The sequence below is a fragment of the Saimiri boliviensis genome, chromosome 6 (genome assembly GCF_048565385.1).
Source record: "Saimiri boliviensis isolate mSaiBol1 chromosome 6, mSaiBol1.pri, whole genome shotgun sequence".
Taxonomy (NCBI): Eukaryota; Metazoa; Chordata; class Mammalia; order Primates; family Cebidae; genus Saimiri; species Saimiri boliviensis.
In genome coordinates, this window is record NC_133454.1 from 128,688,779 (window position 1) to 128,706,244 (window position 17,466).

The window sequence follows — 17,466 nt, forward strand, 5'->3', positions numbered from 1 at the left end:
GTCCCTCAGAAGGGGCCACTGAGTGGCTTGCAGAACCTGGTAGCTCAGACCTTCTCCCCTGACCCCCAGCTGGGCAAGGAATGCTGTTCCCATTCACAGATGAGCCAACTGAGGTTCTGAGAGGTGAGGGGGAGTTGTCGATTGCACAAGCACTCAGAGGCAGAGCTGGGAAGGGCGAGCAGGGGCAGCCATGGCTCCTTGTCCTGCACACAGGCTGAGCGTCCCAAGGGGCACCTCTCTGAGTTCACCCACACAGAATGCCAGCCGGTGGGGCTGGGCGCAGGCAGCGTGGCTGGTGGGAAACCTCCCCAGCTCCTTCTAAGGAGCACACTGGACCCACACCCTCCCACAGAAGCTTTTCTGGAAAAAAGCCTGATGACCTCAGCACATTTTTTCCAAACACACCCTTCCTCCCGCTCCCCAAATCTCAGTGTCTTTGGACCATTTCCCTGAGGAGAGGCCAAGGCAGGGCTGAGGGCCCGCGCAGGGGACTCCCTCCTTGAGAGGCCCTGCAGCTCCCATCCCACCCCCAGCCACTGTCCTGGCCTGCTCAGCTGGGATCCTCGACAGAAAAAAACCACAAATAACTGGGCTGTTTAGGAGAACATCAGTCTGGGTTTCCATGGCAACAACCTCTGGAGCCAGCTGCCCCGACAGCTAACAGCTCGGGGCCAGGCCAGCCAGCCTCCAGCTGGAAGGAAGACATAGGTCCATGCTAGCTTCTGGGGTTCCAGGCTAGGAGCCGTGTCCTCCACAACAGAGGCCGGGCTGGGTACCAGGAAGGGAAGCTTAGCGGGCTGGAGCCAAAAACCCCCACCCCAAAATCATCGTACACGGGCCAGCTGCTGGGGTCTGGCACAGCTCCAAGCTTTCACTTCTTCCCTTGCAGCCTCAGCTTCATCCTCCTGTAAAGCCAGTCCCACTGCCCCCAGCAGGGCACGTGGGGAAACAGAGGCCCCGAGGGAATCACTGGCTGCCCCCAGCACACAGCAGGCACCTGGTTCCAGCACCTATTCTGCCAATCTCTCAGCCTGTGGCTGCTCCACTCCTCTCAGCCAGGAGTCTGTACCCAATTCTGGGTACAGACAACCCCAGAGGCCTTGGTACAGAGTCTGTACCCACTTCTGGGGTACAGACAACCCCAGGGGCCTCAGCCTGCCCAGCCTCTAAGGCAGGCGTCCCCAAACTACTGCCCGCGGGCCGCACGCGGCCCCCTGAGGCCATTTATCTGGCTCCCCGCCGCACTTCAGGAAGGGGCACCTCTTTCATTGGTGGTCAGTGAGAGAAACACAGTATGTGGCAGCCCTCCAACGGTCTGAGGGACAGTGAACTGGCCCCCGGTGTAAAAAGTCTGGGGATGCCTGCTCTAAGGAGCAGAGGGTCTTCTGTCCCCAGAGGCCTCCGCAGGGTAGCAGAGGCCGCGATGGTTCCTTGGGCTTTATCTGCCCTTTCTTGTTCTCTACCCATAAAGAACCTACTCTCCTTACCCATTTTGCTTATTAGAAAAGGAAGGCACAGAGAGGGCAGAGAAGTCACCTGGAGTCACACAGCACCTCGGCAGCAGGGCCTGGGTGGAGCCAGGACAGTTCATAACCTGTGCCATCTGGGAGCATCTCTGATCCCACCACGCCTGGGGTTGCCAGGCTGCCCACAGGCCCCCACCCAACACAGAACCGACCTTTGGGGGACGCAGCCTCTCAGAGACCCCGGATCCGCTCAGCAGGCAACTCCCTGGTGCCCCACAGGGCTCAGGGCCTATGCCCGGCACCCCACCCGGGGGTACAGAGACCTCGCCGTTGGGTGGAAGGGAGAGTTTTGTGGACCAGCTGCCACAGAGCTATGACGCAATATCGTAGGCGTGGCTCTACCTGGCAGCCAGTCTCACCAGGGGAGAGGGCAGCGTGAAGCCCTCCGTGCGCCGGGACCAGGAGCCCCCAGGACACCGAGAGGCCTGGCCGGGGGCCGCAGGAAACGCAGCTCTACCGAAGCCACTGCTGAGTGGGAGGCGGGAGGGGCCGGAGCAGCACCACGTGCAGAGAGAGAGGAGCCAACAACTCCGAAACTAAAGAGCAACCCGAGAAAAGAAGCCTGTCTTTTATCTGTAAATTTGTGACTTTATGTCCCTACTTTGTCACAAAGAGAGGACGTGAGGCAAAATTACAAAAATGTGCACAATACCATGTGATCTTTAGTAGGCCAGGAAAGCATAAGATGAAGCAGAAGTCAAAATATATGCCCTGAGTCCTCAATGTGTGCTGTTTGATGTAGCAGTGAAATTGACTCTGAGTTCCCCAGCAGCCAATGTGAAAAGGAAAACACGCCCCGCCATTCAATTGTCAAGGAGCATGGGATTAAAACTGAAGAGGTGCTGGGAGGCTCTGGACTATAGCTACTTCTGAAAAAGGAGAGGGACTTCTTATCAATATCACGTTGACAGTGTCAGCATAAACAGCAGCTGGACAGTGTCCCAGCACACACACACAGGGATGCCCCTGGCCAACCTTAATCACAGCATCCTGGGGACAAGAGGTTGGCCCAGGCCCCCTGCAAGAGCTAAGCTGAGGCGGAGGGGCTTGCAGCTGTCTGGTGGCGGGGCATGAAGACGCTTGAGCACAGCTTCTCGCTGGGAGCGGAGCACATTGAAATCTAAACCTTACAACTGCCTCCACCCACAAGATTCTGCAAAATTCTCATGCCTTGCCTCTGCCCTCCTTCCAGTTGGAACTAAATTACAGAAGCACCCACTTTGAGCCTAGAGCTCAAGCTGGGCTGCAAGCTGCAATCACCTGGGAGTTTACAAAGTTACCGGTTGCTAGGCTCCACCCCCAGCTCGGATCTAATCCGTCCGGGGTGCGGTCCGGGCAGGAAAAGTTGTTCAAGCTCTCCAGGTGACCCTCGTGTGCAGCCAGGTCAGAGAGGGCTGGCTCCCGGGGAGGTGGATTGCCTGTCCTCCCGGCAAAGCGTGGGACTCGACGTCTGGCAAGCTTCCAGCAGCAGGGAGTTCGGATGGCTCCATGGGGAGCTTTGCCCCAAGGCGACAGCAGGGTGGAGGGCGCCCCAACAAGCCGTGGGGCTGAAGGGAAGCCACCCACTTCACAGCAGGGGTTCACCATCAGCCACAGGAGTCCCCCAAAACTAATGTGGATGGGCTCTGCTTTCTAAGCACCAATTAAATGAGTGATCAGAACCCCTAATTTTACTACTTAGATAAGCTTTTCCCTGAGACTGTGTTCTCCACGGTGCTCGTATCATCATGGTGGAGGTCAGTGACACGCCCTAAGATATTCCGTGGCAGAGAGACTGTGGAGCCCAAGATGCGACTCAGCTCCGGTGCCTGCGCCCACCCGGTTCCCTGAACTCTGGGCCGTGAAACCCTAGTCTCCAGATCTAGTGTTTTTCAGGAACTGGGCTCATGGCGCTGTGTTTTGCAACCCATTCATTGAGAAGCACTGCTGTAATAATTTCAGCCAAGCCTGATTATTATTTTTTAATCATTAATTAAAGAGCTCTTGGGACCGAGAGAAGCAGAACAGCGAGCTTTGAGCGCGGAGGCTTTCCGGAGAACTCTCTGAGATAAAGTAGTCGAAACGTGTACCCACAGGCAAGCCAGCAAGCCGAATCAGACCGGTTAGTGCTACGTTGGCTGCATGTTGAAAGCGGTTTACTAAAAGTGACAGTTCACATTTTGGAACGATTGAATCGATGCCATTCTTTCTGACGGTGGTCCAATCCTACGTCCAACCACCTGTTCAAGGAGATTTTCAGCTGGTGACAAAATAATCCCATTATGAAGAGTTAACACTTTCAGTATGAGGGGAAAAAATACCACAAATCAACAGAAAAGGACAAACGACAAGAAAAAAAAAATCGAAAAACTAAGAAATACAGGCAGCCAACAGAGGTAGGGTTATGCCACAGTAAGAAACATCCCCCCCGAACTCGAGTGGCTTAAACCATAACGTCTGTTTCTTGCTCACACTCCAGGGCAAGCCAGAGTCCCATCGATCTAGACCAGTTGCTCTTGGAGGCTCAGTCTCAACACAGGCTCTCAGATTGCAGGAGGACCAGGGACAGTGGAAGGAGTGAACACTAACTGGCTCTCCAGGTTCCCTCCAGAAGCACCACACACCGCGTTCACTCGCACCTCCTTGGCCACAAGAGTCCCGTGGCCACACCCATCCTCAGAGCAGGTGGAGACGCAAGCTTGCCTGAGCCCTGGAGAAGCAACCAGATTCAGTGGGAACAAAGCCGGCCACCTGGAGAGAAAGTGCTCCAACTCGCTGCCAAAGAAAGGCAAATCAGAGCAGCCGGGAGACGCCGTGTGACTGTTTGCCAAAGTTGACAAAAGCGAAAGCGAGTGGGACCCTGGCCTTTAGGCAAGTGCTGATCTTTTGAGCCTTCTGGTGGAGAGAAGGGAAGGGAGAGGGCTGGGGACCTGGCGGGGAGCGGGGAAGTCCAGCTCAGCGTCAGGGAAAGTGGTGTCAGGCACAGGTTAGGGAAGGGCAGGGCGGAACAGCTCTGGCTGGCTCTGCTGGAAGGTGATTCGCGCACCATGGTTCTCTTTAGGATTAGGAGGCAGGTGCCTTAGAAGCAGGCTTTGCCTTGCGGGTGCCTGTAGCTAATCCTCACGCGGAGAGAAAGGCTGAGGGAAGGTCAGGAAAAGCAGGATCACCGCATCTTCCCCCTGGGGTTCTCCGGGAACCGTCTCCTGGTTCTCCTGGTTCTCCAGGATGACAGGAGAATGATCAATCCCAGGAGGCCGAAAAGCAAAGACCGCCTGTCCCACGGAAGAAACTTGCAATGTATGAATAAGAAAAGTGGCCATTGCAGGGGTTATCCAGCCCAGGGCGGGAGCCATCTCAGAAGCCAGGAGACCTCTGTGAGTGGACGGCGCTGTCGGGTGAGGGAGCGGGCCTGTCGTTTATGAAAATGAGCCTCCGATCGGAGGGCCTTTATCTAGAGAGTCAGCAAGGCAAGGCGAGTCAAAGGCCAGGGTCAGAGCCGCCCTCAGGGAGGCCCCGAGGAGTGTCAGAGGCTGGGCTCCGGAGCCCAGGAAGGCACACTGGCAGGACCCAGGTGGAGAGACACTGGGGTGTGCACATTTCAGGGGGACTGGTCTCAGCTTCTAGACCTGGAGAAAGCCATCAGCCGTGACCTCACCGCCCAGATTCTCACTCTGCCCTGGGACTGGAGCACTCAGCCAAACACCGACAGAAGAGAGGAGAGAGGGCGAGGAAGGAGCAGCTGGAGGTGGGATGGGGAATGGGAAGGAGAAGGGGAAGGGCTGCCAAGAAATGAGGCGTTTCTGGAAGGTGGGGGCCTTCACGCCAAAGCCAGCAGAGCCAAGTACAAATGGGCAAAAGACCCCCTCTGGAGGTCCCCAGCAAGAGAGGGCTCCGGGAGTCTCCAGGACAAAGGGCACGTAATTCCTTACAGCAAGAGCAGTTTTATGGATTTGCTAATAGGTCACAGTCAACAAGCATTGCCCCGCACTGGTCACGGGCCACGCGCTGAGTTAGGTATTGTCCGTTCATTCATTCATTCATTCATTCATTCATTCCTTTGTTTCCTAAGCATCCCCTGTGGGCCAGGCACGGTGGTAGGCGCTTGGAATGAGACGGTGAACTGAGTAGAGGTTGTGTGTACACGCAGCCTCCATTCACATAGAGGAGACAGACAGGAAGCGCAAAAACCACTAATAAGACAGAAAAAATGAGGTACGAGGTGACAGGGTGGGCAGGGAGTGATCGCGGTGAGTGTTTCCTAAGCGCAGACGCAGTACCTTGAATGTGTCAACGCCATTTTCATCATCACCGCAGGAGAAAGCTCTGTTACTTCCTCCATTCCGCAGATGAGGAAGCTAAGTCACAGACAGCCGAGGTGACCTGCCTGGGGTCCCACAGCTCATAAAGGGTAGCCCAGGAAGTTGAAGCCAGGCGGGCCGGCTGCAGGAACCCGGGTGCAAGGTGGCTTTATTGGGGCTGAGGCCTCCAGCAGGGGAAGTAGCATCCTGAGCCGCTCTGGGTGGCCTGACTCTGCCCGAGCACCGCGGAGTGGCTGGAGCCCGGTGGGGAAGGGAAGGAGGGAGATGGCCTTGGCGGGGGCAGACAAGAGAAGCAGGTTGATTTGACTCGACTTGAAATGGGATGCTGTTGACGCCGCCTCGCTGCGGTGGAAGTGGACACGGTGCAGCTGGAGCCAGGCGTGCGGGGGTCAAGGCCACGGTGTATTTTAAGTTGGTTGGAGACGGTGTAAGGCACAGGCTTCTGGGCTTGCTTCCAGAGATTCTATCTCAGCAGGTCTGGGCAGGGGCCCCGGGGCCGCCTTTGAAACTCTCTCCAACGCACACACACCCGCTGGGAGCCCCCCGGAGGAACGCTTGCCCCCAGGAAACCGAAACTCCCTATGGACACCAGGACCCTCCTCCCAGAGGAAGGATCGTTGAGCCGCTCCCTGATGGAAGACAGTTCCAGAACTCAGGAAGGTGAGGACAAGAATTTCAAGCCAGAGGGGAGATATGAAGGAAGGCTCAGAAGCCCGGAGATGGAAGTTGGGGGGCTGAGCTGGAGGGGACTTCGGGGTGACTGGATCACAGAGGGAAGGGAGAGGTGAAGCCAGGCTGGGTCATAGTTGGGGTTCCTTCAAAGCAGCCACAGACCCAGGGGAGCAGCTGTGGGCACAGCTAAGACTCTCGTTTGGTTGGTGAACTCTGGCCTTCCTGGGGCAATCCCAGTCATCACAGCAGCAATAATCATTGCATTTTCAGGGTGGGCCAGGCTGGGCACTCCACACATTCCAAGCAGTGATTGCATTTGATCTTTTTTGTTTTCTTTTGTTTGAGACAAGGTCTTGCTCTGTCGCCCAGGCTGCAGTGCAGTGGTGCAGTCGCCGCTCTCTGAACCTCAACTTCCCAAGCCCAAGCAATCTTCTAGGCTCAGCCTCCCAAGTGACTGGGACCCCAGGTGGTGCCACCATGCTTACCTCATTGCTTTATTTTTTTGTAGAGATGAGGTTTTGCTATGTATCCTAGGCTGGTCTCGAATTCCTGGGCTCAAGTGATCCTCCTGCCTCAGCCTCCCAAAGTGCTGGGATTAGAGGTGTGAGCCACCGCACCTGGCCACGTTTGATCCTTTTCACAGCCCTATGAGCAGATGCAATCATGGTCACCTGCGTTCCATAGATTGAATGATTGGGCCTCGAGTCAGACCACGTGATTAACAGAGGCTAGGTCTCTTTGGGGACCAAGTCTTCAGATAATAAAAATCGTCATCCTGAAAGTAACACAAACCCACCTCACTTACCCCAATTCTGAAATCCAAAAAGCTCTGAATCCCAGAATTTTCTCATCACTTACTTGGCATCAAAACCTGCCCTGGAATTTTTGGCAGCAGAAAGTTCCTCTGGAACAAATCTTCCTTTGCGTTCCTTAGGGTGAGCATCCGCCTGTTTCACGGGTTTGAATATGTGACACCAGCCAGGCTGTGCCGGGAGGGTTGCAGTCACAGATGATATTCTATATTCTCACCCAATTGCCTTTCTAAAATCCGCAGAAGGGCCCAGTCTTTTGGCAGAAGGGTGGTCTTTGACCCTTCTGGGAAGACCCTCCTGTCGGCTGGGGAGAGGTCAGGAGCCCCCATCTCTAGTTCCCGTCCTGCCACTCCTCCCGGTTTCTCTCCGTGGCAGAATGGGAACAGCTCCCAGGTGAGGCTGCGGGGCAGGTGAACGAGAAGGTCCCCGCACAAAGCCCCCTGCACGACGGGAAGCTGTCGGCCACCCTGTTCCTGGGACCAACAACCATTGAGGAAGGGTTGGTCTTGTTCCCCCGTGGGAAGGAGTCTGGGCCCCAGGGGTGGCCTACTCCACCACCAGACTCCCGCCTTGGCCTCATTTTTCTCTTTGCAAAGCGTGAGGACTGGGAGCCGAGTTCAGCCGGCTCCGCACTGGGGCCTCCTGGGACGCACTAAGCCGGACACAAAGCATTTTCTCAGACCCGGCCCTCCAGGCCCCCCGGCCCCCAGGCCCCCCGGCCCCCAGGCCCAGGACCAGCTCTGTGCACCCCGTGCTCCCACTGGTGTGTGGCAGGCCCGATGTCCTCACCTTCCATGACTATGCCTGCTTTTCGGGGTGGGGAGCAGGGGCCTTCCCGGAGCCTCGATTCCCACGGGTGGGGGCCTAGGGAAGGCCGCGGTGGGCACCGAGCGGGCCCGAGGAGGCCTGGAGCCCCCGGCCCCCATGCCACCCGCCGTCCAGGCAGCCCCGGAGCCGGCTGCGGGCAGCGAGGGCCGCGGGGCCCCGCGCTCAGTGTCTGCCCCACTCAAACCCCAGGGTGGGGAGGGATTTCCATGGGGCTTACGGTGATTTATAATGGGAAACCTCTGCTTTCCTCACACATTGTTCTCCCTGACAGAGGGAAGAAAGAGAGCACTAAATCTCCTCTCATCATCGTCATGATGAAGCCCGCGGCGGCCCGGCCCCATCCCCATGCCCTCCAGGACAACAAAGTGCTCTATTGTGATCTATTACATTTTTCTCAAAAACCTTCAGCCGAGCACAAGGCCAGCGCCATATCCTGCACGGGCTCTCCCTCATTGTCCCCGCCGAGGGAAACGGAATGTGTCAGTCTGAGTAATGCGCCTTCAATGCTTCTCAGGAGCCGCTGGCTCGGCCGGGATAAAGCCGCCCCCACCCTTTCTCAGGCCCGGCCTGGGATGAAAGCTGCCCGCGCCGCCGGGCAGCCACTGCGCCACCTGGTCCACGGGCCGGGGCCAGCTAGGGGGACAGGGCTGGTGGCCGGCCCCTTCCCTGCTCCCACCCCCCACCGTGGGTCCAGGGGTTACAGTGGGGGCAGGGGGTACTCGGAGACGGGGAGCAGGAGTCACGGGAGCAACAGGGAACCAGCCCTCAGGAGCTGGAGGGGAAACTGGGGGAAAGACACTCAAGAGCTGGGAGGAAGTAGGTACCAGGGCGTGAGCCTGGCCACACAGTCCTCGGGCAAACCCACCCTGCTCTGCCCTGTCCCACCTGGCCCCAGCCCTTGCCCTGCCGGTGACCAAGAGGCAGCAGCAGCTCCCACCAGCGCCTGCACGACAAAGCCCTGACACACACCCTTCCCGTGACTTCCGTGTATGTGGCTATCGAAATCAAAGCCGGCTACCTACATCTTGTCATTCATTCATACCCTCTCATGCATTCATTCCTACTCTACCCGCTGCTTGAATGAGTGGGACATGGGCAGGCGCAGGTGGGGGAGGGGGTGAAAGGGACTCTGCCTGCAGCTTGGGTGGCGCCTGACGCTGTGATCCCCAGCAGGACCTGCTCCATCAGCCGCAGGGCCCCCATGCAGAGTGAGGATGCGGACCCCTGCATTTCCCAAAACTGCTGAGGGCTGTTCCGCCATGGCTGCATAGCACTGAGCCAAGCACTGACGCCTTCTGAGGCTGGCCCTGTGTGACCGCGCCAGCCGGCTGGTGACACTGCCTTGCGCTCGGTGTCTCTCCATTCCCTCCACGTGCTGGGACTCGGCCCAGGCAAGCATGTTGACTCCAGGGTAGGGGGAGTCATGGGCCTGGGACTGAGTCTGGCCTCCCTCTCACTGGCTGGGTGAGGCTGAGCCTACACACACTTGACAGCTCTGGAAAGTCGGGCGTTCAACCAGACAGCCTCAAAGCCCTCCAGCCCAGCTCCACACCCAGCGCCACACACAAGGCAGTGTTCACTCCATGACTGCCGTGGCCCCCTGATCTGCAGTCGTGCACCGGTGATTGAGGGTTTGCAGTGGTAAGGGCCTTAAAGGTCACCCCGGCCAATTGCTTTGTTGATTAGATGGGGAAACTGAGGCCCAGAGTCCGTAAGCCCCCGTGTGGCCGCTTGCCTGCCCTCGTGAGCCTCCCCTTCCAGGAGCGACAGGCTGTGAGAGGCACATCCCAATCTCCTCTCCAGTTGGTCTTCAGCAGCTGGACCAGAGCAGAGCTGACCCAGGAGCAAGCCTGGGTTGAGGAGTTGCACATGGTCCCCAGACCTCTGCAGTCACCACTCACTGTGCCTGGAGGAAGAAAAAGGCCAGTCTTCCAGAGAGCCGGGCCCTGGAGGAACCCAAGAAGAGGCGCTTGTCCCCGAGGACCTGCCCTGCCTCGGCGTCCTTTTCCTGGGGAACCCAAGACTCTACCTCGGCCACAGGACACAGCATTCTCACCGGGCTTCAAGCCTGAGATGCTGGGTGAGAGAGCAGAGGCACTGTGGCAGGTGGGAGCTTGCCCCAAGCTGGTACCTTCTTGTGGAAGAATTGAGGGAGCAGACTGAGTATAAACACCCTACCCAGCCATGCCTTTTGTGAAGGGACTCTGCAGTGTCTCCCATTGAGAAGGAGGGTGTGTCTCCCCACCTTGAACCTGGACTTGATGTATGACTTACTGACCAACAGAATATGATGGAAGTGGCAGAGTGCCAATTCTGGCCCATGACTCCAGGGGCCTTGCATGGTGCCCTGTGGTCTCTCATGCCTCCACACAGCCCTGGCAGCCTACAAGAGAATGACGAATTTGTGGAGCCAAGCCAAGCTGATCCAGATATTCTAGCCAAAGCCCAGAGATGAGAGTGAACCCAGGCAGTATCAGTGAAGCCGCCTACCTGACCTGCAGCTGATGCTGGACACACCAGTCAGCCCAGTCCAAAGCAGAAAACCGCTAAGCTGAGCCCTGCCTCACCTGCCAAGCTAAAGGTTCAGGCATTGTTTTAAGCCCTGTGTTTTGGGATGGTTTGTAATGCAGAAATTAATTGCGTCTAAGTTGCCAGGCAGCTGAGGACGCCACTGTTCACACAGTTGCTGCCTTTTGCTCTTTTCTCCAGCATTAATTCTTTCCCCATTCCCCTGGAAGCTGAGCTCAAGTACCCCCTTCCCCGGAGCCTGTCCTGATCACAATGGCCTGCAGTGCAGAGGCAGCAAAGTGTCGGAGAAAGAGCCCTGCAAAAGGCAGTAGAAAGCCCTACTTCACAGCATCACTCACTCATTCCCTGAGATTTGTGCAGAGGAGATCCAGAAAGCAGGGCGGGGAGCCGGCCTTCACATAGCTTCTGGTCCAATGGCAGAGACAGGCTAGGAGACAGATGGGGACCACATGGCCTCTTCCCTGCTCAAACCAGGTGAGCCCATGGGAATGCAAAAGCTGCCCCAGGGAAACTGGGTGCCCAGACCAGAGCCCACGTCCCTGGATACCTCACTGGCCCACCTCTGACAATTCCGTGTCCTGTGGACTCCAGCCCCACTGGATTGGAAGGGCCAGGAAGGCAGACAAGGAGGCACTTCCTCTACATCTCACAGCGCAGACAGCACCCAGGCTAGCCCCTGGGTGCAGGCTAGTGTGCCACCCTCGAAGGTACTTAGAAAGCCTTTGCTCAGTTGAACTGGATGATACTGGGTTGCATTGAATTGAATTAACTGAGATGAATGGAAATGAACCAAATGAAGTCAATAACACCCTTGCCTGGCAGCAACACAGTCACATCTCCAATGATGTCTCTGGGATGGTGACCATGTTTTGCCCCCTCTGGTCTCCCCTTCCAGATGAGCACAGGGCTGGGAACGAGGCCAGGGCTCTGGGCTGTTTGGCTGACACAGGTTGACCATATTTGTAAAGATCGCCTTTCCTCTGGATCCAAAAACTCCAGAGTAGGAATTGTCTACACATCTCCTTCATCCATGTTTATGCCATGATTTTTGGAAGGTGGGGGGCTCCTCCCGTGGGCCAGAAGCTTAGCTGGGTCTTGGGGATGTCAAGGTAAATCACCTTATTTAAGTGATCTTGTTCATGATGTATTATCATCTCATTTTCTTACCTTGCTGTCCCCAGGGTCCAGCAGAATTAGCGGAGCCCCAGAGCTCATGATCTGGTGGGTGAGGTAAACACAAAGACGCCTCAGAGGTGGGGGTGGACGGGATGCGGCGAGGGAGCTCTGCAGAAGGTGCGAGGGGGTTTCCGGGAACACAGGGTCTGCTTCCATGCAGTGGTGGGGTCCGGCAAGGCTTCGTGGATGAGGAGACCCTGGGCAGAAGGACACGCAGGATTTGGCAGGATGGGCACAGCAGGGTGGTGGTTCTGGAGGAGACAGAGCCTGAATCTGCATGTCAGCATGGCACAACCAGAGCTGGTCAGGGAAGGGTAGTTCCAGGAGGCTTTCCTTGCCTCCTTAAGGAGTTGAGGATTGTCCCCAGAACAAGTGAGGAGACCTGGAGGATGCCGTGATGGATGGCACGTTGGTTCCCAGGCCTCCCCGACTCCCGGACCCACGCCCTGCGCTGCGTGACTTTGCTGTTCCTCTCCTGGACATTCGCACCTCCCACCCCAGAGACGCTGGGCTCCAGCTGAGGGCCACGGGCAGCAGTGAAGGGAACAGAGGTCTGCGTGGTCCCTGCGCAGAACCAACGCTGAGAGCAGATGCCCAGAAGCTGCTGGCCCCAGGAAGAGGGGAGGCCTCGTGCAGCCCCAGAGCCTCAGGCCAGCCCAGCCCCCTGGAACCAGCCTCACCCCCTCCCATTGCTTCCTAGTGCTATCCTTGTCAGTTCAGACTGCCAAGACAACACCACAAACTGCAAGGTTTAAATTGCAAACGTCGTTTATTTCTCACAGTTCTGGAGGCTGGGAGCCCAAGGTCAAGTCCCAGATGATTCAGTGGCTGTCAGCAGATGGCTGCACGGTCTTCTTGTGGGGTCCTCGAGCGGCGGAGAGCAGAGAGAGAGCCCGTTCTCTGGGCCTCTTCCTCTCAGGGCACTAATTTCCTCTCGGGGCCACACCCTCAGGACTGAACTACGTTCCACAGGCCCCCTCTCCAAATGCCATCGCACTGGGAGTTAAGGCTTCAACTTGTGGATCTGGAGAGGACACACATTTGGTCCGCAGCAAGCGTGCAGACTCGAACCCTCATCTTAGGCCCTAAGGCATCCAAACCCAGCAGCTGTGCACTGCGAAGCCTGGAGGGCACGCAAGGGACTCCTGGGTGGGTGAGGACACGTGTCGGGCTCAGGAGCCAGTCCCTGGGTTTGTCTTGCCATCCTTCGCCCACCTCTCGACCTCGAATGGATTTCCTGACCCAGAATGTGGGGACCGAGGCCTGGGAAGGTTGAGGGAAGCATTAAGTGAGGTGACACTTGTCCTGTATCCAGCACTCCATAGGTGCACAGACACAGACAGTGCGACCCGGAGGCCCCGGCATTCACCTGCAAGTGCGTTTCCATGACTTCAGGCGGGAGGCAGTCAAGAGGCTTTTCCCACCTCCCTTCCCTGGAGCCCTGCCTGGCAGTCCCTGGAGCCTGCCCCTTAGCTTCTGCCTGGCCCCTCCTGGGCAGCCAGCCTGTCCCAGAGTCCCCACCCAGGCCTGGCGCCGGCAGGCAACAGACGCTTGCTGGTGGGTGGTCAGGAGCGCGTGCCCAGGAGACCTGCCTCCACACCATCCACTGATCTAATCAATACCCTGCTCCTCCCGAGACCGCGATCACAGGCCCATCCAAGCGGGGGTCTGGCTGTGACCCCTTCTTCACCCCGGACTTCCCTCATGACCGCCAGCTCCCCCTCCCCTCTCCCCAGCCCGCCAGGGTGGGCCGCTGGGAAGAAACCCATCTCCGACGTGGACCCTGCACACAGGGGGTTGCGGGCCTGTCAGATTGGGTCACCCGAATCAACGGTGATGATAAAACCTGTCCCTCCAAATTAGGCCAGAGCCCCCGGAGCCCTGCTGATTACAGCCTGTGCGCTGCTTACAAAGGGTCCCTCGAGGGTCATTAATATTGATTGAGGCCCATTGTTTTCTCAAATTAGGCCACAGGGAGTGCTTCTTGGGGAAGCACATAGCGGGTGGCATGGCCGAGGGTTCCTGGTTTCCCGCCCAGGGTCCTGCGCGGCCAGGCTGGCAGCCGACGTGGGAGAGGCCAGACCATTCCCAGGCTGAAGGCTCAGGCTCGGGGGTGAGGCCAGGGCCAGTGGGCTTCCCCAGCTCACCTGCAGAATGTTCTGGAGAAATAAAAGCATCCCCCTGAGTACCCGCAGGGCCCGTGTGAGAATTCGTAACTCACACAGAGGGTCTTGCTGTCTGCAAAGCATCTTCAATGCTCAATGCCTTTCACCCTCCAGCACCCTGGGAATTCCACTCCAACTCACAGTATGGGAAACTGAGGCTCCAGAAGGTCCAAAGGTCGTCGAGTTGGTTCACAGGCCGGAATGCAGGCGCCCCTCCTTCACCTCGTGACATGCCACTTCACCGTGGGACCCACTGCCCGCGTTCAAGAACAGGGATGGCCCAGTTACGTGGCATGCATGTGTAACCATGATGACAGCCACAGGCCGAGCACACGGAAGCCTTCATATCCTACAGGACGTTCCCGTCCCTGTCCTCTCACCTGACTCCTGGCCCAGTAGCCCGGGGCTTCACTGGGTGCTGGACGCTTGTTCACACGTTCACCACGCTTTGCAGTTTGTCATGCAACATGGCTCCATTATTTCCCGTGAGCTTTGCAAGAGATCATTTTTTTTCAGGTTGAGTTCAATGATGACACGGTGTTATCTCCATCCCAGGGCAGAGGAGGCTCGGGGAGGGAGCCAAGGGGTCCCCACAGGCTGTCACAGCCTGACTGCCCCTGGGGAAGAGCAGGGGTCAAGGCCGAAGGGATGAAGACCCCGACCTTGCCCTCGCCTGGCTGAGGTGCGGTGGGGCAGAAGGACTCGTGACCAGCCACCCAGCACCCTGCGGGGGTGAAACTGGGCTCAGAAAAGGAATGGGCCCCGAGCTGCCACAGCCCGGGGTGGGAGGGTCCCTGGCCAGGACTTTAACGGGCAGGATGTGGGAACAGCAAGGCAGCTATGACATTCGTGGAGCCCTGCGCCAAATGAAAATGCGAGACCCTCCTTCTAGGACAATCGGAGCATCCGACCACGTGCAGGGCCCTTCTGAGCACGTGGCCCCTGCATGGGGAGGGTTCGTTCAATGCCTGTCTGACAAGCATAACGGGGGCAAGTCCTTTCTCCGTGGGTGGGGGAGGGGCTGCTAACAAATAAATAACAAGATGGCTGCAGATCATGCCACTGCGCCGTAGAAGTAGATGGCGGGGGTGAGACAGGATGCTGCTGGGGGACCCCTTAGTGGATGGGATGATCAGACAAATGCACGAGGAGGGCCAGCCATTCGGGGCAGGGAGACAGGAGGTGGGAACAGCCCTGCGAGGGAGCGGAGGCTGCAAAGTTGCTGCTTGGTCCTCCGTCCTGCTGGCTCCCAGCACAGGCACTGAGAGGGACCTGAGTCCCCACCCCTGGGGAGGCCCTGCACCCCCACCCCACCCCTGCGCTGAGCCCAAGCCTCCGCCAGTCTCTGGGGACCTGCCTCCTGCACCCTGACTGCCTGTTCCTGTTTCCCCTCACTCACACCTCTGCTCGGGGCTGGCTGGCATCTTCCCTCCCCTGATGGATGTGTTTTCACATTTTACAAAGGTGTATGTTCCTAAAAAACAGCAAGTAGGCCAGGCACGGTGGTTCACGCCTGTAATGCTAGCACTTTGAGAGGCAGAGGTGGGTTCGATCACTTGGGGTCAGGAGTTCGAGACCAGCCTGGCCAACACAGTGAAACCCCATTCCTACCAAAAAATGCAAAAATTAGCCGGATGTGGTGGCAGGCACCTGCAAACCCAGCTACTCAGGAGGCTGAGATTGGAGAATGGCTTGAACCCAGGAGGCGGAGGCTGCAGTGAACTGAAATCACGCCACTGCACTCTAGCCTGGGCGACACAGTGAGACTCTCTCAAAAACAAACACACAAACAAACAAACCAGCAATCAGATGGCAAGATATCACCCTATGTTCTCAAGTGAAAATATGAAGTCACAAAACAACACTGTGATGTGACTTAGGAAAAACAAGTGAGGGCCAGGTGTGGTGGCTCACGCCTGTAATCCCAGCACTTTCTGCGGCCAAGGCGAGTGGATCACTTGAGGTCAGGAGTTCGAGACCAGCCTAGCCAATATGGTGAAACCCTGTCTCTATTAAAAATACAAAAATTAGCTGGGCATAATGGCGGGCACCTGTAATCCCAGCTACTTGGGAGGCTAAGGCAGGAGAATCACTTGAACTGGGGAAGCGGAGGTTGTAGTGAGTTCAGATCGTGCCACTGTACTCCAGCCTGGGTGACAGACTGAGACTCCACCAAAAAAAAAAAAAAAAAAGAGAAGCCGCCGGGCGCGGTGGCTCCAGCCTGTAATCCCAGCACTTTGGGAGGCTGAGGCGGGTGGATCACGAGGTCGAGAGATCGAGACCATCCTGGTCAACATGGTGAAACCCCGTCTCTACTAAAAATACAAAACATTAGCTGGGCATGGGTGGCGCGTGCCTGTAGTCCCAGCTACTCAGGAGGCCGAGACAGGAGAATTGCCTGAACCCAGGAGGCGGCGGAGGTTGCGGTGAGCCGAGAGTGCACCATTGCACTCCAGCCCGGGTAACAAGAGCAAAACTCCATCTGAAAAAAAAAAAAAAAAAAAGCCAAAAAAAGGAGAGAAAAGAAAAAGCAAGTGGGGGGTACATGCGTGGAAGAACATAAAAAAGACTGGAAGGAACATCTAATGTGAGGGCTGATCGTCTCTGCAGAGGCTGCCTGTGGCTCCTACCCTTCTGTTTTCTGATTGCTGTTGTAATCAACATGTGTTATTCTCACGAGCAGATCAACGCCCTGTTGTGCACATTTGGAATGAGAGAAGGGTGCTGCAGGTGAGAAGTCAAAGGGGCAGAGCCGGCCAGCTTCTCCGTCTGGTGTGACCTCTTCTCCTCGCCTCCCTGCCTGGCTGCCTGGAGCCTGATCTCAGCCTCCAGCCACTCGGCTTGCACTCTCAGCCTCGCCTTCCCCAGAATGCACGCCCACCCTCCCCTTCCCTCGGGATCTGCCGCCTCCAAACCTCTGTCCATGCTGGGTCCTCTTCCGGGCCACGCTCTTCTTCCCAGCTCGGCAGGTGCACGTCTTCCTAGCCCGGGGGGCCCTGCTCAGAAGGCAGCTCTTTCAGGAAGCCTCTGCGGGTACCCTGGCTGAAGAGACCCCACCTTCTCTGGGCTCTCCCGCCACCTCCTCTCTGGTGAGCTGCCCGCTGTCTTCCTTGAGTCAGAGTTCAAGGTGTGGCTTCTTGCCTGTGAGGGCAAAGTCTGCCACCGACTCCCCTCCCTGGCTGTCAGCTCTGCGCAGTGGGCGGGTGCTCAGTAAACATCACCAAACCCATTATCCCCCTTCGGGCAAACAGGTCCGGGTGGGGGCGAGGCCTGGTGTGGCTGGAAAAGCAGTCTGGATGCCCCACCTGTGGCTGCCTCAGCGGCTGTATCTGACAGCCACGGGCACCAGGACCAAGAGGCGTGCCCTGGCTGCCTTGGCCTCCTCCTTTCTCCCCAGGGCAGGCAGGGTGACATAGCGTGCCTGGGCCACACTGAGAGCTCAGGCCGGAGCCAGCAGTCG

General features: G+C 57.5%; 1 protein-coding gene and 1 long non-coding RNA gene across 2 annotated transcripts; one reads left to right on the forward strand and one right to left on the reverse strand.

The window, feature by feature from the left end:
• The first annotated feature begins 4,188 nt into the window (after nt 1-4,188).
• LOC141584925 (uncharacterized) lies at nt 4,189-11,479 on the forward strand. The gene is made up of 3 exons (XM_074401805.1): nt 4,189-4,879; nt 6,300-6,484; nt 8,408-11,479. The coding sequence occupies exons 1-3, from the start codon at nt 4,742-4,744 to the stop codon at nt 9,096-9,098; spliced, it is 1,014 nt and encodes a 337-aa protein (XP_074257906.1). The 5' UTR covers nt 4,189-4,741; the 3' UTR covers nt 9,099-11,479.
• Nucleotides 11,480-12,534: 1,055 nt separating this feature from the next.
• On the reverse strand, nt 12,535-17,102 carry LOC120364666 (uncharacterized). Its single transcript, XR_005579843.2, has 4 exons — nt 16,922-17,102; nt 14,387-14,496; nt 14,148-14,259; nt 12,535-13,104 (listed from the first exon to the last, which is right to left on the reverse strand). It is a non-coding gene; the product is annotated as an uncharacterized LOC120364666 (long non-coding RNA).
• Nucleotides 17,103-17,466: the final 364 nt, after the last annotated feature.